The sequence below is a fragment of the Citrus clementina genome, unplaced genomic scaffold, assembly GCF_000493195.1.
Source record: "Citrus clementina cultivar Clemenules unplaced genomic scaffold, Citrus_clementina_v1.0 scaffold_1, whole genome shotgun sequence".
Lineage (NCBI taxonomy): Eukaryota > Viridiplantae > Streptophyta > Magnoliopsida > Sapindales > Rutaceae > Citrus > Citrus x clementina.
This window is the reverse complement of record NW_006263303.1, coordinates 22,167,679-22,193,799: the sequence shown is the minus strand read 5'-3', so window position 1 is coordinate 22,193,799 and position 26,121 is coordinate 22,167,679. Positions and strand designations below refer to the sequence as shown.

The 26,121-nt window shown below is 33.8% G+C and overlaps 3 protein-coding genes and 1 pseudogene across 3 annotated transcripts; all 4 read right to left on the bottom strand.

Annotated features, from left to right (window-relative positions):
* Positions 1-6,151: 6,151 nt before the first annotated feature.
* On the bottom strand, positions 6,152-9,065 carry LOC18055093 (calcium-dependent protein kinase 33). The gene is made up of 9 exons (XM_024178501.1): positions 8,994-9,065; positions 8,336-8,861; positions 7,872-8,015; positions 7,592-7,744; positions 7,325-7,440; positions 6,935-7,102; positions 6,722-6,849; positions 6,353-6,452; positions 6,152-6,265 (listed from the first exon to the last, which is right to left on the bottom strand). Exons 1-9 carry the CDS (start codon positions 9,063-9,065, stop codon positions 6,152-6,154), a joined length of 1,521 nt encoding a protein of 506 aa, XP_024034269.1.
* Positions 9,066-12,970: 3,905 nt separating this feature from the next.
* LOC18055092 lies at positions 12,971-15,868 on the bottom strand (annotated as a pseudogene).
* Positions 15,869-18,205: 2,337 nt separating this feature from the next.
* LOC18055091 (calcium-dependent protein kinase 33) lies at positions 18,206-21,746 on the bottom strand. The gene is made up of 8 exons (XM_006452285.2): positions 20,789-21,746; positions 20,328-20,471; positions 20,048-20,200; positions 19,795-19,910; positions 19,400-19,567; positions 19,187-19,314; positions 18,820-18,919; positions 18,206-18,732 (listed from the first exon to the last, which is right to left on the bottom strand). Exons 1-8 carry the CDS (start codon positions 21,372-21,374, stop codon positions 18,613-18,615), a joined length of 1,515 nt encoding a protein of 504 aa, XP_006452348.2. The 5' UTR covers positions 21,375-21,746; the 3' UTR covers positions 18,206-18,612.
* A 1,117-nt stretch (positions 21,747-22,863) lies between these two features.
* On the bottom strand, positions 22,864-26,039 carry LOC18055090 (calcium-dependent protein kinase 33). Its single transcript, XM_006452284.2, has 8 exons — positions 25,208-26,039; positions 24,821-24,964; positions 24,537-24,689; positions 24,278-24,393; positions 23,703-23,870; positions 23,487-23,614; positions 23,190-23,298; positions 22,864-23,103 (listed from the first exon to the last, which is right to left on the bottom strand). The coding sequence occupies exons 1-8, from the start codon at positions 25,818-25,820 to the stop codon at positions 22,984-22,986; spliced, it is 1,551 nt and encodes a 516-aa protein (XP_006452347.1). The 5' UTR covers positions 25,821-26,039; the 3' UTR covers positions 22,864-22,983.
* Positions 26,040-26,121: the final 82 nt, after the last annotated feature.

Genomic DNA, 26,121 nt, shown 5'->3' with positions numbered 1-26,121 from the left:
GAATTGCACTTGAAACGTTTGGATGTTTTTGTTTCTATGGGTGTTAGAACTTGTAACTTTTCAATGTTATTTTAGTTTGATTTGTAAATTAAATATTTCATACAAGTTACAATATAAATTTTCTTTATATTAATTGTATTTGAGCTAAATTTACATTTGGAATAATTGGAGATTCGGGATAACTGGGATGATATTGGTATTTTGATCAATAGAAATTTAGTACTTTTTATTGTTTCGAATAAATAATCAATATAGATTCAATACAATTTGATGTTCCAATAAATAATCGGAAGGGATTGGTTTGGTCAATTTTGATTGGTACGTTCCAATTGCTAACTCTATTACCCATTATCCATAAACAAAAATAATATATATATTAAAAATTAAATGGTCAATTAAGAAAAAATTCAATCAATTTTGAAAAAAAAAAGTAGGATTTTAACTCAGTATCAATGCCTTTGTAAACTACATTGTATGTACTATCACCAAGAATATTACATTTCAAGTACCTATTAGTGACTTTCTTTGATAAATTTACTTATGCCACTCTCAACTCATATATATTTTTTAAATTATATGTTTTAATTTTAGATTATATGATTTTTCTCCAAAATGGGTTTTAGATTAAGGTTACGGTTCTTCTGTTTCTGCAATAAATGATGTCAAAGTTGGCTTTTGTTGATTAATGATTTGAAAATAGAAAAAAATGGGCCACCTATGAAGCAGAGGGGAAAATGAAAGAGGAAAATAAAATTTACAGTTATAAATAAATTAAAAATAAAAAGGAAAGTAAGGGGTCAAACGAAAATTAACACACAAAAAGACAAAAGTCATGGTACCTTACAATTGTTGTAAGGTAGCTGGATGCAATGGGTGATGACGGCGTAACCCGATTGTAAGAGTTGGAATTTTGGAACCTTGCCCATGTCACAAGCAATGAATAACAAAAGATTCCGTTCATATTTTTATTCTTTCCTTAAATTAAAAAAATTAATAAATTAGGGGTGTATTTAAAATTTAAGTTGGACAGCTGTAATTTAAAATGTACAACACTAAAATATTTGATAAACACTATTTACTGTAACTTGAAAGGTACGTTGATATAATTTTTCACTTGTATAACAAAAAATCTATTATATCTTTAATAATTTTATCAAAATTATTATTTAAATTTTATATTTATTATATATTATTAATTTTTATTTTATAGTTACAATTTTTTCTCACAGCAAATGTACCTTAAAAAGTACAATACCTTAATTTCAAATAGAACCTAAATAATATCTTTTATGTTTCAACTTCCAGAAGTTGCATAACACCTTAAAGTCTCAAATATACATGTAGTCCATGTAATTCATTATTTTTTAAAAATTTTATAACACATGCAGTCCACGTAATTCATTATTTTTTAAAAATTTTATAACTAGTACAAAAATTAATATTGCTAATGAAAATTTTCAAACGGATTAATAATATGAAGATAATTGTATTTAATATTTAAAATAAATTGTAAAAGTGCATTTTTTTTCTTTTATTACACCCCAATTATTGGAAAAGTCATCACTCCACCCTCATGTCATAGCTTTTTGTTTTTTCTTTATGGTCAAACCATAGTTGACCGATGAAGTATTGTATAATTTGTATTTGCCCCTAATATTATCTACTATTAATGAAAAAAGATAAAACAACCTTAAATTTGCAAATAATTTAATAAAACCATTTTGTATTTTTATTTTTCTTAATCTTTTTCTCTCTTTGATGTTCCCCTCTCCATCTCTGAACAAAGTCTAAGGTTGAAGAAATTGATTGATAAAAAGAGCAAGTTTTCAAATTTGTTGAAGAATCATTGCCGTTTACAGTTTTGCTCATCTGAACATATTGACTGACTGACATTCTCCCCTAATTCGTCTTCCTCATAAGCCTAAATGGCGGATTCGAATGCAATGACAACCCACAGTTTGGCATTTAACATTATTGGGCAAATCAAGCAAGCTTAATCATTGTCATGAGAAGAAAGACATTGTATTTTATTAAGTTCCCCTTTGCTGATGTGATGATGGTGACTTGCCAATGTCTTCTCTCTCGCCTCTCTGTAATTTTTTTTTTCAATCAAAGGAAATTTATAGAATAAAGGGTATACCCGTTTAGGTATTTGTTTCAATTATATTTTACCATGAAAACAAATCTTAATAGAAATACTGTAAAATCTTTTGATCCTACAATTATTCATAACCTAGGCATGCACACCACAAAATTTGTTCACTTGCATATTTATATATATTTGACTGTAAGAAGAAAAAGGAAATAAGGTAGTTTCGTAAAATTCTGTAGATGACTATCGGGCTATTTTTGGTAGAGTTGATAAAATGGGTCATCGAGTCGTGTTCGTGTCGTATGAACTTCATCTCGTGTCAAATTTAGGTCGGCCGAAATACGATCCATTTGATAATCATGTCAAAATATTAAGAACCAAATCTAACATGAAAAATAAATCAATTATCCAATAACCCATTTTATATCTACATATTTATTTTTAGTAAAAAGAATCTAGAAATTAATTAATTATATATATGTATGTATGTATGTATGTATGTATGTATGTATATAATATCATTGGTCGGGTAAATAGGTTAAGAACTTTAACCCTAACCCAACACCCAAAAAAATGATATTGACCCCGATTTGGCCCATTTAATAATTTTGTCAAATTTGATGACCCATACCCATTTATTCGTGTTGTGTTCGTGTCAAATTTTGCCAGCTCTAATGTTTGGGAGCTAGGATTAAATGTAAGATTGGATTAATGTGGGAATTAATTATTTATCTTATGTTTGGCAAGCTCCACTTTTGATTAAATTATGGGACTAAATTTCCTAAGATTATGTGATTAGCAATCCCAATTGAAACATGGGCTTATTTAGGATTAACTTTAAAACCAATTCTCTACTCGATTAATTATTACTAGAATATCTAATATAATGTTGGTGGCTTTTAAATTATTTGCTAACTTTTTGATAAAATAAAATATATTTACAATAATTAATAAAAAATAAATTAAATATTTACATAATTTTTAATTTTATTTAACCTTATCTAATTTATATTTGTTTATTATTATTATGATTATTATTATTACCTAATAAATAATTTTCTATATCTAATTTTCTGTATGTTTAGTTTTAATTAATTATCTTTTAAATTAATACTAATAATTATTTTATTGTTAAATATTCATAAATAGTTCATATTTATATTTAAATGTCAACTTAAATGCTATTTAATTTTATTCAAATATAATTTAATATAGTCCAATCCAATACTGTACCAAACATAAAACAATATTATATAATTCAATCTAATCTACCTAAATCTAATCTAATTCAATCCAATCTAATCCTGCGTGCCAAACGTAACCTTATTGTTCTTATACACTCTCACAAATTAAAGGCGTGGGAATTGGCTTACAATAATGCTGACAGATTGCTAATGCCCTCGAAAAATATGAATCAACTTACTTTGTCTCTGTCGACTTCAGACTTTATGGTTTCGAAATCTGATAGCCATATGAAGCACTGCGTTGCATCAGGGACTCATTGTGTTGAAAATATTTTGCATTCGACCTGCGAGTGGCCTGATTTGATGTTTATCCCCACGTCTTAATACATTAAGTAGTTCTTGGTCCATGGTTGTTGGTAATTCTTGATCCATGATCGATCCTTTGTAATCTGTACCAAATTCAGCCGCCATAAAACTCCTCAGTATCGTATTAAGTACTCACTCAATCAAATAACTTAAATTAAAAAAGCACTTAAACTTCAACAAGCCATAACCAGCAAATGTAATTAACGTTGGAGTTTTATTTTTGGTCACATTGAGCCAGCCAACTAACTCTATATTGACATAAGTGACCGAGATCAAATTCTATGATCGAAGGTTGTTATTACAAATTAAAACTAAAAACAGACGCATCAACGATAAATGATTATGAACTTAGCGTCTCTCAATTTTGTAGCAAAAATATTAAAGGCAGGGCCCATGTATATCTTATTTATATTTTGGCCCCTGTTAGATGTCATTCGCCACAAAATGACCCCTCCATGTCATACAAAGTAATTAGAGATGGCAAAACCCCGAGCCGGGTCCAGGTATTGCCATGACCGGACCCTGCCCGGATGTAACCGGTCCGGGTCCGGGTCCGGGCCAGGTTTTAATCCGGGTACCCGAATTTTATATTTTTTAATATTTTATGTGTATATATTTTTTATTTTTTGGTAATTTTATAAGTTTTAAATTTATTTCAATAAAATTTGACATGAAAATATAAACTTTAAGTGTTTAAAATTATATATATATATAATAAATGAGTCAAATAAATATAAAATATTTAAAATAATATATATTTTATAATTTTTTTAATAAAATCCGGGTTCCGGGTTTATCAAGTGATGCCCAAGACCGACCCGGCTTCATACCCGGGCCGGGTATTACCCGGCCCGCAACGCCCGGGTACGGTCCGGGTCCGAACCGGGCGGGTATTTTTGCCATCTCTAAAAATAATCCTCTAAAGTAAGTCTTTATTATACTGTAACCTCTGTTAGTTATTATTTATAACAAAATAACCATCAAATCAAAGATTTTGATTCGGCCGCTGGTTGCAGACGGTAAAGAGACGGCATATAGAAACGTTGGAGAGCTTCAAATTCCTCATTGATATCAATTATTTGTTATTTCTAAACGACTGAACTAAGTAGTTAACAAAGCTTATTAGAAGATTGAAAATGATTCCAAGTTCAAACTTACTCTTTAAAAATGCAAACTAACTATGAAAAAAAAAAAGTAGAATGAAAACACACCTTTGAAAGGAATATAGAGTGCTGAGGGAGAAGAAGATCAGGCGCAGTCGGGTTAGCCTTTGCCCGGGAAATCTCAAATCTTGCTTAAGTAAAACGGAAAAGAATTGACTGAGTTGACTCACTTTGCCGCGTACAACGCCACCCGGTCGATATATTAGCCAGTTGCACTTGCCCAGTTGCATTGTATGGGCCGCCACCTCACTAAAAAATGTCAAAAATAATATTAATTTGAGTCGATTTTCAGTTATCACATACCCCTGCTTTTTAGCATAATACTCGATTAGGGCCCTTATTTTGAAACAATATTTCAATTCGCCTTGTTTTTCCACAAATTTTATCGTTCAATTACTTTTCGGTTAACACAATTATACCGGGTCAAATGTTATTTTGCACGATATTAAATGAATTCAGAGACCGATAAATACCCACAACAATTCACTGATATGTAGATGATTGGATTGTTATTTTGATAATTTTTTTTTTAATTACATGAGACTAATTCTCAGATTATAACTCATATTTAATGAGGTTATGATATTGATGTTTACAATCAGATAATATAGTACAGTACAAATTTTAACCTTGAAAAGCACATCCCAAATTTTAACCCTCTTTAATATTCGAGGGGCGTCCACTTCACTCACATTTCAAAAGAGGGAGGATTGCCTTCACTCAAATTGAGGAAGGAAATTAACTCTCATAATGCGCTGTGGGGGTTCGAAGTCATGACCTCACAATTGTGAGGTTTGGATTCTAACCACTAGGCTGATAAATTCTTCTTATTTGTCCGCTTTGCTTCGTGCTTTCTTCGTTAGTCTCTCTAAAAATTTTAAATTTCTGGCAGCATAGGTATAAAAAAGATTTTGTTCATATTTATTCTTCTCCTCTCTTTACAAACATAATAATAAGTCAGGTAAACACTCGATACCGTACAACTTTCAAGTTGCATAATTTATTTACAGGTCAAATTATTCACAAAAAAAAAAGAATGATGATATGTCGATATCGTCGAAATAATCGTGAAGTAGGTTCAATCCGTACTATACAATTGGATCCAATATTCCAAGAACTTGATGTTATACTTATCTAAACTAAACAAGACATCACGGCACCACTGGACTCAAGTGAATTGCTGCACTCACCATAGTAAGGGTAGCAATTTGAGCCGCATGGGGACTCGCTTAGAATCTGAAGACAACAATTCACCACAGGGCTAGCGGCACCGTGATGCCTTGTTTAGTTTAGACAAGTATAACATCATGTACTTGGAAAACCATTGAACGGCACGTACAGTTTATCTACTTCTTGTGTCTCATGGTAACAACATGAGCCAGAGATCTAGAAGCGAATCCTAGCCGTTGTGTTCCCCTTTTCATCATTGCGCAAAATTCATCATAGCTGATCCTACCGTCCTGTAAACACAAAAGATGTGAGAACCATGCTTATAACAATAACAATGCGGACAAATTAAACGTGTTGAAAAGTAACAATCAACTTACTTTGTCTCTATCGACTTCAGACATTATTTCTTTAATTGTGGCATCATCACCCATGTTGTACTCTTTAAATGCTGTTTCCAGTTCATCGACTGTGATATAGCTGCACACGCATTTTCAGAAAGAACTGCAGTAATCAATTCAATGACTTCTGATATTGATTTAGTGGTGAGTTTTCTTTTTAAGCAATTATAAAAGCCACCACAAAAAGATTTTTTTTCCTTTTTTTAAATTAAATTTTGATAATATTATTTATGTTTCGGTACATATTATCCAAAAAGCATGAAAAAGGCTTTCATTGGGCTGTATACAGCACATTCAAAGTGCCAAAGGGTCGTTCTTTAATTTTACATTTTAGAACGAGAAACTAACCGATCATTGTCCTTATCAAAATACTGAAAGGCTTTGTCAAGATGTTCGAATCTTTCTAGCTTGTGTCTTTGCATTGTAGCCGTGATAAATTCAATGTAGTCAATAGTCCCGTTTCCATCTATATCAGCCTGAAATGTGGAGCCAAAAACATCAGCCAAGCATAATGCAAACAGACAGACTAAAATATTAATTCGGAGTTGATGAATTGCTTACAGCTTGCATGTACTGCTTGACATCAACTTCTCTAAGCGTCGATCCAAGTTTAGCTAATCCTGCTTTCAGTTCATCGTAACTAAGTGTACCACTCTTGTCAGTGTCCATCTCTGTAAATTTTTGCTTGAGCTTTTGTATTTCTTCCGTTGGAAGATTTTCCACAATGACCTTTACAATTATGTTTATGATCAAATTAGTTTACCGATAGGGCTGGGGGAGCACAATCCTATGCATACATTCATTGGACTTGCACTTAGTTTATAAGATATACAAAAGCTTTGAAATAAAACATGCTGATGAGAGTTGTAAATATTTAATCAAACATGCAAATCATGACCACACTCCGATAAGATTCAGAAGGGCAGGATCACACGCGGCCCTTAGACTTACCTTTAGTGCGAGTTTCTTTAGTTTATTCATTGCCATAAATTGCTTCATCCTGAAAAGAACAGCAGTGTCAATTGGCTTGTCTGATGCTTCTCCACTTTCTTTAAGCCAAGGGTGCTCTGCATATCATACATACGGCTGTCAATGGTGGTTATACTCTTGGTAAAATGGACTAAATAGATTTTATTTTACCAAATATATTTGAACTTATAATTATCAAAGCAGCCTAGGCGAGGAAAACTAATAAATTCACAATCTAATGTTTTATACCTAGAACTTGCGCAGCAGTAACCCGCTTTTTTGGATCCTGTGTCAGCATCCTGCGAACCAACTCCTTGGCACTGCTTGAAATAACTGGCCATGGATCAATTTGAAAGTCAATTTCTCCTTTGCGTATTTCTTCAAAAATGCCCTCGTCAGTGTCTGCAGAGCACATCATAACTTGTGAGTGATTAGTGATTACTGCTGTACTTCTGGTTAATAGTAACAAACATGTATAGTTTGTTGACGCGAAAAGAGATCCTCTAGGGGGCAAAATGAACATATTCACCTGCCCAAAATGGAGGCACACCACATAGTAAAATATACAGTATAACCCCTGCGCTCCAGATATCTGCTTCCTTCCCATATCTGCGCCGTAACACTTCAGGAGCAACATAGAAAGCACTCCCACAGACATCCCTGAATTCCTTTCCTGGAGGTGCACCATGGTATCATCAGATAAGGATAACTTAATAGCTAGATTAAACATGCCTTTCATGGTGATCCTAAGAGTTTCACAATATTTTCTGATGATTTTATCTAAAGTAATACATGAAGCCTCACTGCATACTAAATGTCTAATTCTCTATTGAAATTAAATTGAAATGCCATTCGTTTATCAGATATAATTGAACATCGAAACTTAGCTTCACGTGAACGTATGTAAATATGTAAGATTTGAAAGACAAACATATATATGGTGACTATAATGGAAACGATAAGCATTAAGTAATATATAGCGAAGAAATTTACCCTCTTCAATGAACACTGATAACCCAAAATCAATGGCCTTCAAAACAGCATTCTCATCCTTGCTGGTGAGCAAGAAATTCTCAGGTTTGAGATCCCTGTGCATAACACCCTTAGAGTGGCAAACATTCGCAACATTCATAATTACCCTGAATACAGAAGCTGCATCTCTCTCACTAAAATGGCCCCTAGCTATAATTCGATCAAATAGCTCACCACCAGCACAATACTCCATAACAATATGCACACATTGGTCATCCTCATAAGCAGCCTTGAATTGAACTATATTAGGCTGCCCACTCAAATGTCGCATTATCTCAACCTCTCTTCTTACATCGTCCCTTTCATGCGCCGCTATAATTTTTTTCTTAGAAATAGACTTGCAAGCAAATTGCAAACCGGTTGAATTCTCAGTACAAAGATATATAATAGCAGATGATCCGCTGCCCAGTTCTTTCCCAATCGTGTAATGTAACTTGACATCCTCGTACGGTTTACCAAGAATTGCATCATCTAGTTTAGGTGGTTGCTGCTGTGGGGCTGCTGCTGGGTTTGCATCATGTACTTTAAGTGGTTGCTGCTGTGGGGCTGCTGCTGGGTTTGCATCATGTACTTTAATTGGTTGCTGCTGTGGAGCTGCTGCTGGGTTTGCATCATGCACTTTAGGTGGTTGCTGCTGTGGGGCTGCCGCTGGCTTTAAGCAGCATAGGATTTTCCTTAAACAGCCACCCATTTCTGCAAAGAGACTCTGCTCAAGCTCAACTGCTGGATGTCTGGATCTTTACAAAAGTAAACTGGAACAAATCCAGTTGAGATCAAAGATAAATTATAGGGAATCAAATGAGAATTTAAGGAAGAGTGAAATATAACATAAGAATAATTCCAGCTTGCCCAGTTGGGAGACATCAGCTGTATATTTATATGTGTATATAATATCTTTTAACCACACTGACTATATATATGAAATTTATTGGCTTTTTTTCTTTTTTCTGGTAAGAAATTTATTGGCTTTTTTTCTTTTTTCTGGTAAGAAATTTATTGGCTATACTGCGAAAACAAACGCGCGGGATAAGCAGTTTGTATAAATGTATTCTAAATGAGGATCTAGCTACCTTGCAGGGGTTGCCAGGAACCCAACTTTTGTCTTTTTGTAGCAGTGTCAAGTGTCAACGGTAAGGATGTGTCTATTTGGTAATTAACATTACAATCCGTCTATTTTAGAAAATTTTAAAAATTTGAAGAGTTAATACTTTTAACATATAAGTCAGTATTGTTTCAAGTTTGTAAATAATTAGATAATTAAAATTAGGAGAAATTTCATTTACATTTTCATTATTAAAAATAAAAAAAATAAATAAATAAGTAATTTTAATTTTTTTTAATGAACTTAAAATTAAAATTTAAAATAATAAAAGTTAATTAAAAAACCATCCCCAATTTCTTCATCTCATCCATCTCATGTACTATGAACTGGAACTAAAAGTAATCTAAAACAAAAAAAAGAAAAAAAAGAATCATAGAATCAAATAATAGATATAATTAGTTCAAGTTAAGAAAGTATTAACCAACTACTCTTTCACTAGCCTAAGCCATTGATTTGGTTTAGTACCTGAAGGCTGGAGCTTCAACGTAAAATCATAGAAAAATGCTATTTCAGATTGCTAATTTAAGTTTCGATCCAAATTGTGGTGAGATTTCCCAATTACTACTCCTTTTATGATGGTAATGTTTACCACATTAACATTTGCAAAAGAATAGAAGAATAAATTTTGCAATTACGATGCTCCAATTCTAATTAAATTATATTGATATTAATTAATTTAATGAATCTATGCACCCAAATAAGCTAAATATTAGGATCTTTACTATTCCTAAGTAATACATTGTAGATTATTATAACTTTGTGAATTAACGTAACGTTCTCAAACAACTAATTAAAACTCTCTTGTCAATTAAGTTTGGTAGACAAAACTGAATTCCAATTGGAATCCCAAATCCCGTACCAAACAGTACATGAAATGGTATATGATTTGAGAAATGATAAAATAGAGAGGGATTTGAGACTAAATTTATTCTTATTAAAACTCGAGACTAGTCGAGAATTTGATCGGGATCCCTATGGAATCCTAATTGTATCAAATTGTTTTAATTTTCTAATTTAATTAAAGTTTTAAAAATAAAACCCATCAAAATTTTGCTAAAGCACAAGCCCAATGCTTGCTTTTATACTCCTACAGCCTAATCATTAATAGCTTATGGTTTATGTTTTTTTAATTCATTAACCTACTTTTATTAAAATAAAAATTAAGCAAAATAACAACAACAACAACACAATTCTCAAAAGCCATCAAGAAAATTGCAACCTAATTCTCAAATTGAAACCCAAAAGTAGCCTTTCACACGATGGTCATTCCACCATCTCACATCACTGCATAATCCACACCACTAGTGCCATGACATAACGTATCAATTAACAAATGACTTTTTTTTTTTTCCAGTTGATACACAAAGTTGATGATGCCTTGAGAAAGTGAAGGTTTCATGTCCTTTGAAGTTAAAATTTGAAGTTGAAGACAACACTTTTGAATGGTTTTGTTCATTGTCAACTTATTCTTATACTTTTGGATGTTTGCTTTGGTTTGTCCTTGAAACTTTTGGATGTTTTTATATTTGTTGGTGACAGAACTTGTAACTTTTTAATTTTTTTTTCAGCTTGATTTGTAAATTAAATATTTGATACAAGTGACTACATAAAATTTCTTTATATTAATTGTATTTGAGCTAATTTACATTTGGAATATTTGGAAATTCGGGATAATTGAGACGATACTTGTATTTCAACAAGTAGGAATTCAATACTTTTTTTTGTCCTGATGAAATAATAAGTATAGATTCAGTACAATTTTATATTCCAATCAAACAATCGAAAGGGCTTGGTAATGGTCAATCTCAATTAGTACATCCCAATTGCTAAGTGCTAACTCTATTGCCCACTATCCATAAACAAAAATAATTTAGCAAATAATCTTATATTCTTATATATATAGAGAGAGAGAGAGAGAGAGAGAGAGAGAGATTACAAATTAAAAGGTCAATTAAAAAAAATTCAATCAATTTTGAAAAAGAACTAGGATTTTACCTCAGTACCAATTCCTTTGTAAATTACATCATATGTACTTTCACCAAGAACATCATATTTTAGATACCTATTAGTGGTTTTTTTTTGATAAATTTACTTTGTCACCGTCAATTCATATATATTTTTTGAATTATATGTTTTAATTTTAATTGATATGGGATTTCACCAAAACAGGTTTAAGATTAAGGTTAGGGTTCTTCAATTTCTGCAATAAATGATGTCGAGTTGACTTTTGTTGATTATGATTGAAAATAGAAAAAATTGGGCCACCTATGGAGTAGAGTTAAATCAAATTGCAGTTATAAATAAATGGAAAATAAAAGGGAAAGCAAGGGGCCAAATCAAAATTAACACACAAAAAAGACAAAAGTTGTGGTACCTTTTTTATTTCAGAAGAAAAGTTGTAGTACCTTGCAACGGTTGGAAGGCAGCTGGATCCAAAAGGGGATTATAAAAATTGGAATTTTGGAACCTTCCCCATGGCACAAGCAATGAATAACAAAAGATTCCGTTCATTTTTTTATTCTCTCCATTAATTAAAAAAATCAATAAATTAAATAATATCTTTTAAGTTTTAATTTTCAGAAGTTGCATTACACCTTAAAGTCCCAAATATACACGTAGCCTACATAATTCATTATTTTTAGAAAATTTTATAACTAATACAAAAATTAATATTACCAATGAAAATTTTCTAACAGATTAATAATATGAAGATAATTGTATTTAATATTTAAAATAATTTGTAAAAATGCATATTTTTTCTTTTATTACACCCGAATTATTGGAAAAGTCACCACTCCACCCTCATGTCATTGGCTTTTTGTTTTATTTATATGGTCAAACCATAGTTGACTGATGAATGTATTGTATTTGCCCCTAATATTATCTATTATTACCGAAAAAGACAAAAGCAACCTTAAATTTGCAAATAATTTAATACAAACAATTTAGTTTTTTTTTTCCTAATCTTTTTTCTCTCTTTGCTGGTCTCCTCTGCAGTCTCCATCTCTGAACGAAGCCTAAGCTTGAAGAAATTGATTGATAAAAAGAGGAAGTTTTCAAGTCGTTAAAGAAGCATTCAGTAAATCTTGACATTGTCCTCTAATTCGTCTTCCTCATAAGCTTAAGTGGCGTATTCTAATGCAACGGCAACACGCAACTTAGCATTTAACATTTTAGGCAAATCAAGCAAGCTTAATCATTTTTATGAAATGAAGGTGCATCAAAATTTTAAGATTCTAATATTCCGTTGATTTTAGAGAATATCGAAATAAAAAAAAAATTAAATTCACATTGATTCAAAAGAATTCTGTGAATTTAGGGATTAACTCATTTATTCCATAAAATACTGAGAATTAACTAATTTAAATACTCACACAAATATTTAAAAATTAAAAATATTGCTGAAAATCAAATTCTCCACTTGTAAAAGCTACTAAAAATACTTATTTATACTAACTAAAAGGGTAGAAGGTAATTTTGTACAATTCCGCGTATGACTATTATTGGTCTTTTAGACTCACAAAACTTCAATAACAAAATTTACAAACATATACACAAAACGTTTAATAGCAACACAGCCTACCAGAATGCCTTGTGTCTTGTGGCCACAACATGAGCTAGAGATCTAGAAGACAATGCTCACAGTTGGGTTCCGCGTTTCATCATTGAACGAAATTCATCATAGCTGATTCTACCATCCTGTAAACACAAATTAAAGGCGTGGGAATTGGCTTGCAATAATGCAGACAAATGACTAATGCCCTCCAAAAATATAAATCAACTTACTTTGTCTCTGTCATCTTCAGACATTATTTCTTTAATTGTGGCAATTGTGGCATCATCACCCATGCCATCATCTTTAAAAGCTTTTCCGAGTTCATCTACCTGATATATCTACATAGCCATTTAGAATAGAACTTCATTAATTAGTCAATTAACTCCAGATATAACCCATTCAATTTAAGCAAGTTAATGGAGCGAGTATGTCTTCAATATCCCTCATTCAGATCATGATAAACCTGAGGAGCCAAAAACTGCTCAACATGCTTTCTACAGTAATAAAAATAAAATGAGAAGCTTACCGTTATTATCCTTGTCAAGGTACAGGATGGCTTTGTAAAGAAATTTCAAATCTTTCTAGCTTGTGCCTTTGCGTCATAGCTGTTCTAAACTCAATGTAGTCAATAGTCCCATTTCCATCTATATCAGCCTGCAGAAATGCAGAGCCAACTATATTAGCTGGGTATAATGCAAATAGAAAGACAGTGGGATAAACTCAGAGTTCATGAGTTAGTTACAGCTTGCATGTACTGCTTGACATCAAATTCTGTAAGCGTCGATCCAAGTTTAGCTAATCCTTCCCTCAATTCATCGTAAGTAAGAGTGCCACTGTTGTCAGTGTCCATCTCTGTAAATTTTTCCTTTAGCTTTTGTATTTCTTAGGTAGGAAAATTTTCCACAATGACCTAAAGAACGCATGGTTTATCAGTAGGGGGAACACAATAGAATACATAATTTTTTATTGGCTTACACAAGTTTTCAAAATACAACAGTACAATTAAACGTTGTTGACAAGGAAGTGTAGATGCAAAAATTCAATCAAACATGTAACTCATGATAGCCAGTCATATAAATTTCTGTTATAATGTTTAGAATTAAAATGTCATCATGAACATGTATACAATGTCATCATGTATAGATTCACATACATGTTATAATTTGGAGAATCTTTTGACGTGAGTATATTATTTGTCACGTGTGCTTAAGATACAAGCTTTGTCACTTTCCTTTATATCTATCAATCCTATCCATGTATTTCTCAAGTTTAAGCTCATTTAGGAGGGATTCATGGGCCTTAGACTTACCTTTAGTGCAAGTTTCTTTAGTTTATTCATTGCCGTAAACTACTTCATCCTGCAAATAACAGCAGTATCGATTGGCTTATCCGATGTTTCTCCACTTTCTTTAAGCCAAGGATGCTTGCATATCATATACATTTTTCAGTGGTAGCTATACCATTTGTATTATTAAATAGACTAATAAATTTTAACTTACAGTAATCAAAGCAGCATAGATAGAATAAATGAGAAAAATTAATAACATGAGGATCTAAAGCTTTATACCTAGAACTTGTGCAGCAGTAATCCGCCATTTTGGATCTGTGTTAGCATCCTGCGAACCAACTCTATGGCACTGCTTGATATACTTGGAAATGGATCATGTTGGAAGTTAATTTCTCCTTTTAATATAGCCTGAGCAACTCCCTGCTCCGTTTCTGCAGAGCACATAAAATATTCAGAGTGGTCATAGTTACACTCTGTACTCTTAGTTGACAGTAAGAAATACAAATACGTTGTTGAAGTGAAAAGAGATCCTGTAGGGTGCAAAATGAATATTGATTGTCACCTGCCCAAATGGGAGGTACACCACACAATAAAATATACAATATAACTTCTGCGCTCCAAATGTCTGCTTCCTTCCCATAACTTTGCCATAATACTTCGGGAGCAATATAGTAAGGACTTCCGACTATTTATCTGTATGCCTTTCCTGGAAAATGTATCATGCGATAATCAAAAAAGGATAGATTAATAGCTAGATTAATTAAATATGCCTTTCATGGTGATCCCAAGAGTTTTTCATTATTTTGTTATGATTTTCACCTAAATCAATACATTATGCTGAGTTACGGCTTACTCAAATGATATATATCAGAAAATTCTACTGGCATGAGGGACTACTATATTCAGTAAAATCTAAACATAGATAATATGCAAGGAAGGACGAGAAATTTACCCTCTTCAATGAACACTGATAACCCAAAATCATTGGCGTTCAAAACAGCATTCTCGTCCATGCTGGTGAACAAGAAATTCTCAGGTCTGAGGTCTCTGTGCATAACACCCCTAAGAACGCCAAACATTCACAACATTCATAATTACCCTGAATACAGAAGCCGCAGATCTCTCGCTATAATGGCCCCTGGCTACAATTCGATCAAATAACTCACCACCAGCACATAATTCCATAACAATAGCACAAATTGGTCATCCTCATAAGCAGCCTTGAATTTAACTATATTAGGCTGCCCACTCAAATATTGCATTACCGCAACCTCTCTTCTTACATCATCCTTTTCATAATCTTTTACCAATTTTCTTTTAGAAATAGACTTGCAAGCAAACTGCAAACCGGTTGAATTCTCAATACAAAGACAATTAGAAAAGTTATACCAAATTCACCATTATCCAATTCTTTGCCAATAGTATAATGTAACTTACCGTCCTCATAAGCTTTACCAAGAATTGCATCATGGAGTTGGCATGCTGCTGGGCGGTCTGAGTCTTGGCTTGTGCTGAAAATGCAACCCATTTCTGGCCGCCACCACCACAGAGGATGCAAGACAGGACCTCAGGATTTGACTTTCACAGATGGGCAATTTCAAAGAATATGCAGGACCCAAGATGTATACAGCTTACATCATAGTTTCTGCCTTTAAATTGATTCTTTGAAATTTAGAATGAGATTTGTTAGAAGAAGACCGCTGTGTAGCCAATTCTACTGTCCTCTATTAAAAACACTTCCGAGTTGCTAAACAAAACTATAATATATGTGCTGCTTATAATAATTTGCTTGTAAATTGCTCAATGCTGCCTGATGTTTGGCTCAATACCCCATTACCCCTTTATTTTGGAAAATACCCCCGTACCCCTGGCATGTAAACTTTTGTACAGTTTGATAAAATACTCCCCTACCCCATTATGCAGAGAAGTGTTGCCTTCAAATTCTGTCATCCTTAAAAGGCTCTCTGGTTCTGCTTCCGTTCCATTTTTAACTGCCGGCACATAATTCAAGAGTGTACTAACGATAGCAGGGTCACCAGCCCTGGCAGCAATAAGCAATGCAGTCTCTCCCTTCCAGTTGTTCTTCCGGAGAAGTGAAAGCTGTCGCCAGAGAATCTCCTGTACCACTTTATGTTTTTGAAATCTGATAGCCATATGAAGCACTATGTTGCCTCGGGGACTCATTGTGCTGAAAATATTTTGCATTCGAACTGCGAGTAGCCTGATTTGATGTTCATCCTCACGTCTTAATACATTGAGTAGTTCATGGTCCATGGTTGTTGGTAATTCTTGATCCATGATCGATCCTTTGTAATCTGTACCAAATTCAGCTGCCATAAAACTCCTCAGTATCAGACTAATTACTCAATCAAAAAACTTAAATTAAAAAAACACTTAAACTTCAACAAACCATAACCAGAAAATGTAAGTAACATTGGAGTTTTATTTTTGGTCACATTGAGCCAACTCTACATTGACTTAAGTGACTGAGATAAAATCATATGATAGAAGCTTGTTATTACAAACTAACACTAAAAACAGAACCTTCAATGATCAATGATTATTAACTAAACTTCTCCCAATTTTCCAATAGGCTCTTAGTCCATTGGCAACAGTCCAGCCACTCAACTTCGAGTGACTTGAATGTTCCTAGGTTCAAGTCCTAGCTTTGATAGGACTCGATTATCTCTTAGAATGGAGTCGATATTCCTTTGCTTGGGAGTAGGGCGTCCTCCAATAGTATGTGAATAAAGAATATTCAGACTTCGTCCTAAAACTGTAGCAAAAGACAAAAAAAGCAGAGTCGGGTGTCCTCCAATAGTATGTGAGGAAAGAATATTCAGACTGTGTCCTACAACTGCAGCAAAAGACAAAAAAAATCCCGATAAGTGTCTGATTGTATATCAATTGTATATCAATAAGCTTCTGATTACAATATCTGTGTAATCAAAAAATAGCAAAAAATATTGAAGGCAGGGCCCGTGTATATCTTATTTGTATTTTCGCCCCTGTTAGATGTCATTCAACCAAAATGACCCCTCTATGTACAAAGTTATCCTCAAAAGCAGTCTTTATCATCCTGTAACCTCTGTTAGTTACTATTTATAACAAAATAACCATCAAATCAAAGATTATGATTTGGCCACTGGTTGCAGGCGGCAAAGAGACAGCATATAGTAACATTGGAGAACTTCTGATTCCTCATTGATAACAATTATTTATTATTTCCAAACAACTGAGTTAACAAAGCTTTTTAGAAGATTGAAAATATTCCAAGTTCAAACTTCTGCATAAAAATGCAAACTAACTATGAGGGGAAAAAAAAGGAAAAATGAAAAAAAAATAAAAATAGAGAGATGAGGGAGGAGAAGATCGGGCGGAGTCGGGCACTTGCACTTGTCCTGTTGTCCACTTGTCTTGTCTGGCCTCCTCCTCACTAAAAAAAGGTCCAAAAATAATATTTTCAGTTATCACACCACACCCCTGTTTTCTAGCCTAATACCCCACTAGGCCCCTTATTTTTTAAGAATACTTCAACATGCCTCGTATTTCCACAAAACCATGCACTACACCCAGCTTTACTTTCGTAATTATTAGTTAATTTATGAACCAAACAGGTTCTTCAAATTTCACGTACCAAATTGATGGGTAATGGGTAAAAATAAATTTTCAATGTCTTTAATCGAAGGTTCGTACAGTCACTTAAGAGTTAAGATTTCTGATAATTACTCTATACAATTTATTCTTTCAAATTTTATAATTCAATTCCGTTAACATAATTATACGGGCCAAATGTTAATTTGCACAATACCAAGCAAATCCATTTGGGATCGAAAAAAATCTGTAAAAGCACACATTAATTAAATGAATTTAAAAACTGATAAATATCAACAACAATTTACTCTTTCTGTTCATATTTATTCTTCTCGTCTCATTACAAAAATAATAATAAATCACGTAAACACCCGATTCCTTACAATATTTAAGTTGCATAATTATTTACAGCTCAAATTATTCACCAAAAAAAAAAATGACGATACATCGATATCGTCGAAGTAATCGAGTAGTAGATTCAATCCGTACTGTACAATTGGATCCAAGATTCCAAGAACTTGATGTTGTACTTATCTAAACTAAACAAGACATCATGGCACTTTGAGCCGCATGGGACTCGATTCAAATTTGAAGACAAAAATTCACCACTCGGATAGTGGCACCGTAATGCCCTGTTTAGTTTAGACAAATATAACACCATGTATTTGGAAAACTATTGAATGGCACGTACAGTTTATCTACCATAAAATCTTGCGTCTCATGGTTACAACATGAGACAGAGATCTGGAAGAGAATTCTCGCGGTTGTGTTCCCCTTTTCATCATTGCACAAAATTCATCATAGCTGATCCTGCCGTCCTATAAACACAAAAGATGTGAGAACTAAGCTTATAACAACAATAATGCGGACAAATTAAACATGTTCAAAAGTAAGAATCGACTTACTTTGTCTCTATCAACTTCAGACATTATTTCTTTAATTGTGGCATCATCACCCATGTTGTATTCTTTAAATGCTATTTCCAGTTCATCGACTGTGATATAGCTGCACAGCATTTTGAGAAAGAACTGCAGTACTTAATTCCCTAACTTCACTTCTGATATTGATTTTGGGGTAAGTTTTCTTTTTAACCAATTACAGAAGCCACCACAAAAAGATTTTTTCTTTTGTTTTAAATTCTGATAATATTATATATGTTTCAGTTCATGTTATACAAAAAGCATAACAAAGGTTTTTCTTGGGCTGTATACAGAGCAGTCAAAGTGCCAAAGGGTCGTTTTCTAATTTTACATTTTAGAACAAGAAACTAACCGATCATTATCCTTATCAAAATATTGAAAGGCTTTGTCAAGATGTTCGAATCTTTCTAGCTTGTGTCTTTGCATTGTAGCAGTGATAAATTCAATGTAGTCAATAGTCCCATTTCCATCTATATCAGCCTGAAATGTGGAGCCAACAACATCAGCCAACTATAATGCATATAGACAGACTAAAATATTAATTCAGAGTTGATGAATTGCTTACAGCTTGCATGTACTGCTTGACATCAACTTCTCTAAGTGTCGATCCAAGTTTAGCTAATCCTGCCTTCAGTTCACCATAACTAAGTGCACCACTCTTGTCAGTGTCCATCTCTGTAAATTTTTCCTTGAGCATTTGTATTTCTTCAGTCGGAAGATTTTCCACTATGACCTTTACAATTATATTTACGATCCAATTAGTTTATCAGTAGGGCCAGGGGAGCACAATCAAATGCATTCATTCATTGGACTTGCACATAGTTCATAAGATATAATAAAAGCTCTAAAATAAAACATGTTGATGAGGAAGTAAAGTTGTAATAATTTAATCAAACATGTGACTCAAGATCACACTCCCATAAGATTTAGAAGGACAGGATCATAGGCCCTTGGACTTACCTTTAGTGCGAGTTTCTTTAGTTTATTCATTGCCCTAAATTGCTTCATCCTGAAAAGAACAGCAGTGTCAATTGGCTTGTCTGATGCTTCTCCACTTTCTTTAAGCCAAGGGTGTTCTGTATGTCATGCATATGGCTGTCAATGGTACTTATACTCTTGGTAACATTAACTGGACTAAATAAAGTTTAACTTATAATTATCAAAGCAGCCTGGGCGAGAAAAACTAATAAATTCACAATCTAATGTTTTATACCTAGAACTTGTGCAGCGGTAATCCGCCTTTTTGGATTCTGTGTCAGCATCCTGCGAACCAACTCCTTGGCACTGCTTGAAATAATTGGCCATGGATCAGTTTGAAAGTCAATTTCTCCTTTGTATATTTCTTCAAAAATGCCCTTCTCAGTTTCTGCAGAGCACATCATAACTTGTGAGTGATTAGTGATTACTGCTATACTTCTGGATATTAGTAACGAAAAAGTATAGTGTGTTGAAGGGAAAAGAGATCCTCTAGGGGGCAACACGAATATCTTCACCTGCCCAAAATGGAGGCACACCACATAGTAAAATATACAGTATAACTCCTGTGCTCCAAATATCTGCTTCCTTCCCATATCTGCGCCGTAACACTTCAGGAGCAACATAGTAAGCACTCCCAACTAAATCCCTGAATACCTTTCCTGGAAAGTGCACCATGGTATCATCAGACAAGGATAAGTTGATAGCTAGATTAAACAAGCCTTTCATGGTGATCCTAAGAGTTTCACATTATTTTCTGATGATTTCATCTAAAGTAATACATGAAGCCTCACGGCATACTGCATGTCTAATTCACTATTGAAATTAAATGGAAATGCCATTCATTTATCAGACATAATTGAACATCGAAACTTAGGTTCACATGAACGTATGTAAATATAAGATTTCAAATACAAACATATATATGGTGACTATAATGGATTTCAAATACAAACATATATATGGTGAAGAAATTTACCCTCTTCAAAGAACACTGATAACCCAAAATCAGTGGCCTTCAAAACAGCATTCTCATCCCTGGTAGTGAACAAGAAATTCTCAGGTTTGAGATCCCTGTGCATAACACCCTTAGAGTGGCAAACATTCACAACATTCATAATTACCCTGAATACAGAAGCCGCATCTCTCTCACTATAATGGCCCTTGGCTATAATTCGGTCAAATAGCTCACCACCAGCACATAACTCCATGACAATATGCACAGAATGCCTGTCCTCATAAGCACCCTTAAATTGAACTATATTAGGCTGCCCACTCAAATGTCGCATTATCTCAATCTCTCTTCTTACATCATCCTTTTCATACGCAGCTACAATTTTTTTCTTAGAGATAGACTTGCAAGCAAATTGCAAACCGGTTGAATTCTCAGTACAAAGATATGTAACAGCAAATGCTCCCTTACCCAGTTCTTTCCCAATGGTGTAATGCAACCTGACATCCTCGTACGGTTTACCAAGAATTGCATCATCTAGTTTAGGTGGTTGCTGCTGTCGGGCTGCTGCTGGCTTTGAGGAGCCCGGGATTTTGCTTAAACAGCCACCCATTTCTGCATAAGAGGCTCAGCTCAAGCTTAACTCTGGATGTCTGGATCTTTACAGAAGTCAACTGGAACAAATCCACTTGAGATCAAAGATAAATTATAGGGAATCAAGTGAGATTTTAAGGAAAAGTAAAATAAAATACAAAGAGCAATTCCAGCTTGCCCAATTCGGAGATATCAACTATATATTGGTACGCGTATGTATTTTTTCTATCAAACTATGCGTCATTATGGTTAAAATTTATTGGCCCTTTATTTTTTTTGGTAAGAAATTCTGAAATTTTTTGGCTTTTGTTCGAAATGGTCAGCGAAAAAGAAACGCGTGGGATAGGATAGAAGTTTGAATAAATGATGGTGGTGTAACCCGATAATGAACCTTCCCCATGACTCAAACAATGAATAACAAAGATTCCATTCATATTTTTATTCTCCCCATAAATTTAAAAAATCAATAAATTAAATTATATCTTTCAAATATACACATAGCCCACATAATTCATTATTGTTTAAAAAATTTTATAAATAGTACAAAAATTAATATTCCCAATAAAAATCTTCTAACAGATTAATAATATGAAGATAATTGCATTTAATATATAAAATAATTCGTAAAAAATGCGTTTTTTTTGGGGTTTATTATGGTTCAATTATTGGAAAAGTCATCCCCCCACCCTCATGTCATTAGTTTTTTGTTTTTTTCTTTATGGTCAAACCATAGTTGACCGATGAATGTATTATATTTGCCCCTAATATTATCCACTAGTAATAAAAAAATAACCTTAGATTTGCAAATAATTTAATGCAAACAATTTTTTATTTTATTTTTCAAGTCCTTTTCTCTCTTTGTTGTTCCCCTCTCCATCTCTGAACAAGGTCTCAGCTTGAAGAAATTGATTGATAAAAAGAGCGAGTTTTCAAAGCTGTTGAAGGATCACTGCCGTTTACAATTTTGCTTATGTTAACACACTGACCCACAGGCATTGTCCTCTAATTCGTCTTCCTCAGAGGCTGAAATAGCGATTCGAGTGCAATTAAACCCCCAAGTTGCAATGGCTAAGTGGCGAAGCTCTCTCTAGGCTTAACATTTTAACAAAATTGGGCAAATCAAGAAAGGTTAATTATTGTGACGAGAAGAAAGACTTTCTAATTTATTAAGTGCCCGTTTGCTGCTGTGATGATGGTGATTTTTGCCAATGTCTTCTCTCTCGCCTCTCTGCATTTTCCTTTTTTGAATCAAAGGAGATTCATAGAATAAAGCGTGTACTCATCCAAGTATTTGTTTCAACTGTATGTGTACTCATCCATGTATTTGTTTCAACTGTATGTGTACTCATCCATGTATTTGTTTCAACTGTATTTTATTTCATAGAAACAAATCTTAATAGAAATACTGCATAAATCTTTTGATCCTACAATATTCAGAGCCTATGTATGCATCACAAAATTTGTTCACTTCCTAATATTTATTTATTTGACTGTAAGAAGAAAATGGGAAGAAGGTAATTTTGTGCAATTCCGTATATGACTATTATTGTTCTAATACACTCTCACAAAACTGCAATAACAAAATTTACAAAGATATACAGAAAACGATGAATAACAACACAGTTTACCTACCAGAATACCTTGCGTCTTACGGTTACAACATGAGCCAGAGATCTAGAAGACAATGCTCGCAGTTGGGTTCCGCATTTCATCATTGAACGAAATTCATCATAGCTGATTCTACCATCCTGTATACACAAATTAAAGGCGTGGGAATTGACTTACAATAATGAAGACAAATTACTAATGCCCTTGAAACTGAAAATCAACTTACTTTGTCTCTGTCAACTTCAGACATTATTTCTTTAATTGTAGCAATTGTGGCATCATCACCCATGCCATAATCTTTGAAAGCTTTTCCGAGTTCATCTACCGTGATATATCTACATAGCCATTTAGAATAAAAACTTCATTAATTAGTCAATTGACTCCAGATATAACCCATTAAATTTTAGCCAGTTAATGGAGGGAGTAGGTTTTCAATATTCCCCATTCAGATCATGAAAAAACTGAGGATGCAAATAATGCTCAACATGCTTCTATAATAATAAAAATAAAATGAGAAGCTTACCCATTATTATCCTTGTCAAAGTACTGAAAGGCTTTATAAAGATTTTCAAATCTTTGTAGCTTGTGCCTTTGCATCGTAGCTGTTATAAACTCAATGTAGTCAATGGTCCCATTTCCATCTATATCAGCCTGCAGAAATGCAGAGCCAACAATATCAGCTGGGTATAATGCAAATAGACAGACAGTGTGATAAACTCAGCGTTCATGAATTACTTACAGCCTGCATGTACTGCTTGACATCAAATTCTGTAAGTGTCGATCCAAGTTTAGCTAATCCTTCCTTCAATTCATCGTAAGTAAGAGTGCCACTGTTGTCAGTGTCCATCTCTGTAAATTTTTCTTTTAGTTTTTGTATTTCTTCAGTAGGAAGATTTTCCACAATGACCTAAAGAACACATGGTTTATCAGTAGGGCGAACACAATAGAATACATAAATTTTTATTGGCTTGCACAAGTTTTCAAAATACAACAATACAATATAATGTTGTTGACGAGGAAGCGTAGATGCAAAATTTCAATCAAACATGTAACTCATGATAGTCAGTCATATAAATTTCTGTTATAATATTTAGAATTAAAATGTCGTCATGAACATGCATACAATGTCATCAGGTATAGATTCACATACATGTTATAATTTGGAGAATCTTTTGACACATGTATATTATTTGTCACGTGTGCTTAAGATACAAGCTTTGTCACTTTCCTTTATATCTATCAATCCTATCCAAGTATTTCTCAAGTTTAAGCTCATTTAGGAGGGACTCATGGGCCTTAGACAGTTAGACTTACCTTTAGTGCAAGTTTCTTTAGTTTATTCATTGCCGTAAACTGCTTCATCCTGAAAATAACAGCAGTATCAATTGGCTTATCTGATGCTTCTCCACTTTCTTTAAGCCAAGGGTGCTCTGCATATCATATACATTTTTCAGTGGTAGCTATACCATTTGTATTATTAAATAGACCAATAAATTTTAACTTGCAGTAATCAAAGCAGCATAGATAGAATGAATGAGAAAAATTAATAACATGAGGATCCAATGCTTTATACCTAGAACTTGAGCAGCAGTAATCCGCCTTTTTGGATCCAGTGTTAGCATCCTGCGAACCAACTCTATGGCACTGCTTGATATACTTGGAAATGGATCACGTTGGAAGTCAATTTCTCCTTTTAATATAGCCAGAGCAACTCCCTGCTCCGTTTCTGCAGAGCACACAAAAAATTCAGAGTGGTCATAGTCACACTCTGTACTCTTAGTTGACGGTAAGAAATACAAAAACGTTGTTGAAGTGAAAAGAGATCGTGTAGGGTGCAAAAAGAATATTGATTTTCACCTGCCCAAAAGGGAGGCACACCACACAATAAAATATACAATATCACTCCTGCGCTCCAAATGTCTGCTTCCTTCCCATAACTTCGCTTTAATACTTCGGGAGCCATATAGTAAGGACTCCCAACTATTTCGTCGTAAGCCTTTCCTGGAAAATGAATCATACGGTAATAAAAAAAGGATACATTAATAGCTCGATTAATCAAATATGCCTTCCTGGTGATCCTAAGAGTTTTGTATTATTTTCTTATGATTTCACCTAAATCAATACATTAAGTGAGTTACAGCTTACTCAAATGATATGTATCGGAAAATTCTACAGGCATGAAAGACTACTACATGCAGTAAAATCTAAACATGGAAAATGTGCAAGGAAGGTAGAGAAATTTACTTTCTTCAATGAACACTGATAACCCAAAATCAGCGGCCTTCAAAACAGCATTCTCATCCCCGGTAGTGAACAAGAAATTCTCAGGTTTGAGATCCCTGTGCATAACACCCTTAGAGTGGCAAACATTCACAACATTCATAATTACCCTGAATACAGAAGCCGCAGATCTCTCGCTATAATGGCCCCTGGCTACAATTCGATCAAATAGCTCACCACCAACACATAATTCCATAACAATATGCACAAATTGGTCATCCTCATAAGCAGCCTTGAATTGAACTATGTTGGGCTGCCCACTCAAATATTGCATTACCTCAACCTCTCTTCTTACATCATCCTTATAATAATCATTTACCAGCTTTCTTTTAGGAATAGACTTGCAAGCAAATTCCAAACCGGTTGAATTCTCAGTACAAAGATAGGTTATACCAAATTCACCCCTACCCAATTCTCTACCAAGAGTATAATGTAACTTAACATCCTCATAAGCTTTACAAAGAATTGCATCATGGAGTTGGCGTGCTGCTGGGTAGTCTCCATCTTGGCCTTTGTCATGGAGTTGGCGTGCTGCTGGGTGGTCTGAGTCTTGGCCTTTGCTGAAAATGCAACCCATTTCTGGCCGCCACCGGCACAGAGGATGCGAGACAGGACCTCAGGATTTGACTTTTGCAGGTGGGCAATTTCAAAGAATATGCAGGACCCAGATGTATTCAACTACACATCACAGTTCCTGCCTTTGAATTGATTCTTTAAAATTTACAATGAGATTTGTTAGAAGAAGACCGCTGCGAAGGCAATTCGACCGTCCTCTATTAAAAACACTTTCTTTTTTAATATCCCATTCAGACTTCGGAAGGATGGATTGTTTACAATAATTTGCTCGTAAATTGCTGCACGCCCCCTGATATTTGGCT

Coding starts and splice junctions, on each gene's coding strand:
- LOC18055093 (XM_024178501.1), bottom strand. CDS start 9,065: ATGGGTGGCTGTTTAAGGAAAATCCTATGCTGCTTAAAGCCAGCGGCA. Junction 6,850..6,934: donor TCAAGCAGTACATGCAAGCT/GTAAGCAATTCA, acceptor TCCACATTTCAG/GCTGATATAGATGGAAACGG. Junction 6,453..6,721: donor TTTGATAAGGACAATGATCG/GTTAGTTTCTCG, acceptor ATGCGTGTGCAG/CTATATCACAGTCGATGAAC.
- LOC18055091 (XM_006452285.2), bottom strand. CDS start 21,374: ATGGGTGGCTGTTTAAGCAAAATCCCGGGCTCCTCAAAGCCAGCAGCA. Junction 20,472..20,788: donor ATCAGTGTTCTTTGAAGAGG/GTAAATTTCTTC, acceptor TGCACTTTCCAG/GAAAGGTATTCAGGGATTTA. Junction 19,911..20,047: donor TACCGCTGCACAAGTTCTAG/GTATAAAACATT, acceptor CATGACATACAG/AACACCCTTGGCTTAAAGAA.
- LOC18055090 (XM_006452284.2), bottom strand. CDS start 25,820: ATGGGTTGCATTTTCAGCAAAGGCCAAGACTCAGACCACCCAGCAGCA. Junction 24,394..24,536: donor TACTGCTGCTCAAGTTCTAG/GTATAAAGCATT, acceptor TATGATATGCAG/AGCACCCTTGGCTTAAAGAA. Junction 23,299..23,486: donor TTTGACAAGGATAATAATGG/GTAAGCTTCTCA, acceptor ATGGCTATGTAG/ATATATCACGGTAGATGAAC.